Source organism: Apis dorsata, unplaced genomic scaffold (genome assembly GCF_000469605.1).
Source record: "Apis dorsata unplaced genomic scaffold, Apis dorsata 1.3 scaffold_70, whole genome shotgun sequence".
Lineage (NCBI taxonomy): Eukaryota > Metazoa > Arthropoda > Insecta > Hymenoptera > Apidae > Apis > Apis dorsata.
In genome coordinates this window covers 379,413-380,519 of record NW_006263368.1, presented here as the reverse complement: position 1 = coordinate 380,519, position 1,107 = coordinate 379,413, and the positions used below count along the sequence as shown (strand labels likewise).

Here is a 1,107-nt window from a genome sequence, read left to right as displayed (position 1 = left end):
AATCGATTGCAATTTATCGTAATTATTGGACATTATATAGTCTGTTACTATAGACAGCCTATATTATGAAAATACAAGACGGAAAAATAATGGTGTAAATAATACATTAAGCCGAGATGTAGTCAAATTATCTTTCGAATTTTACACTGCAGTCGACATCTAACCAGGAACATGGATGTTTTCGACAAACAATATCGTATCTATCGTACAATATTGAAAATTGTAGGATTGTGGCCATACGATAAATCAATTTATGTATGGATTCAGAGAACATGTTTATTACTGTATTTTCTTATTGGTATAATATTTCAGGTAATAGAAATTCCATTCTTATTCTTTATCAGTAGTAATTTTATATATTTTTTTTCAACATATTGATCCAAAAATTGCTAATTTTATTAATAATAGAATGTTATAGATAAATTTAAAATATTTTATTTTCTATAATAATATTAGAAAAATTATTTTACTTAAATAATCAAACAAATTAATAAATAAATTAAAAAAATTATTTTCTTTAATATTTTAAGATTATAAAAACATTCTTTTCTTCGATATTTAATCCTAATTTAAATATAATTTAAATATAATAAATTAAATCNTTAGATTATCGTGCTTCTAAACTCTGAAATTACATTACGAAATTATGTTGTCACGTTGTCTGCGACTTTTCCTTTACTGTTATTTTTTTTACGATATATTTATTATATTACAATTTTTCCATACGTAAGTGAAATTCAAAAAATAAAATTATTTAAACTATTGAACATTTATATATATGTACGTTTCTATTTTTGTACAGGCAAAAAGTTTGTTCGATAACATATATGCAGAAGAAAATCTGTTACAAGATTCGATAGAAATACAAATACAAACGAAATATCTCGATATTTCTAGTCATATCATCCATATTTTTTGCTGTAAGAAATCACTTTATGCACATTAATTCGTAAAATATAAATAACTTTCGTTGTCATCGTGACTACTTAGATATAATTATATATCTATTATGAAAGAGTAATATCAACTAAAAATATTAAGAAATACTCTACAACATTTTACAATTTTCAATATATTAATTAATATTTATAATTACTCTTTCAATTT

General features: G+C 22.0%; 2 protein-coding genes across 2 annotated transcripts in view; both read left to right on the top strand.

The window, feature by feature from the left end:
* The window catches only part of LOC102673139 (mannosyl-oligosaccharide 1,2-alpha-mannosidase IA-like), a 151,544-nt gene that overhangs the window by 87,607 nt on the left and 62,830 nt on the right, over nucleotides 1-1,107 (top strand). The window lies entirely within an intron of this gene.
* Nucleotides 1-1,107, top strand: part of LOC102672000 — a 3,192-nt gene that overhangs the window by 135 nt on the left and 1,950 nt on the right. The window contains exons 1-3 of the mRNA XM_031515454.1: nucleotides 1-312; nucleotides 607-726; nucleotides 803-920. The exon at nucleotides 1-312 is cut by the window's left edge and continues 135 nt beyond it. Of these exons, the coding sequence (XP_031371314.1) occupies nucleotides 172-312; nucleotides 607-726; nucleotides 803-920 (379 nt within the window). The 5' untranslated portion in view covers nucleotides 1-171. The remainder of the gene's footprint in view (nucleotides 313-606; nucleotides 727-802; nucleotides 921-1,107) is intronic.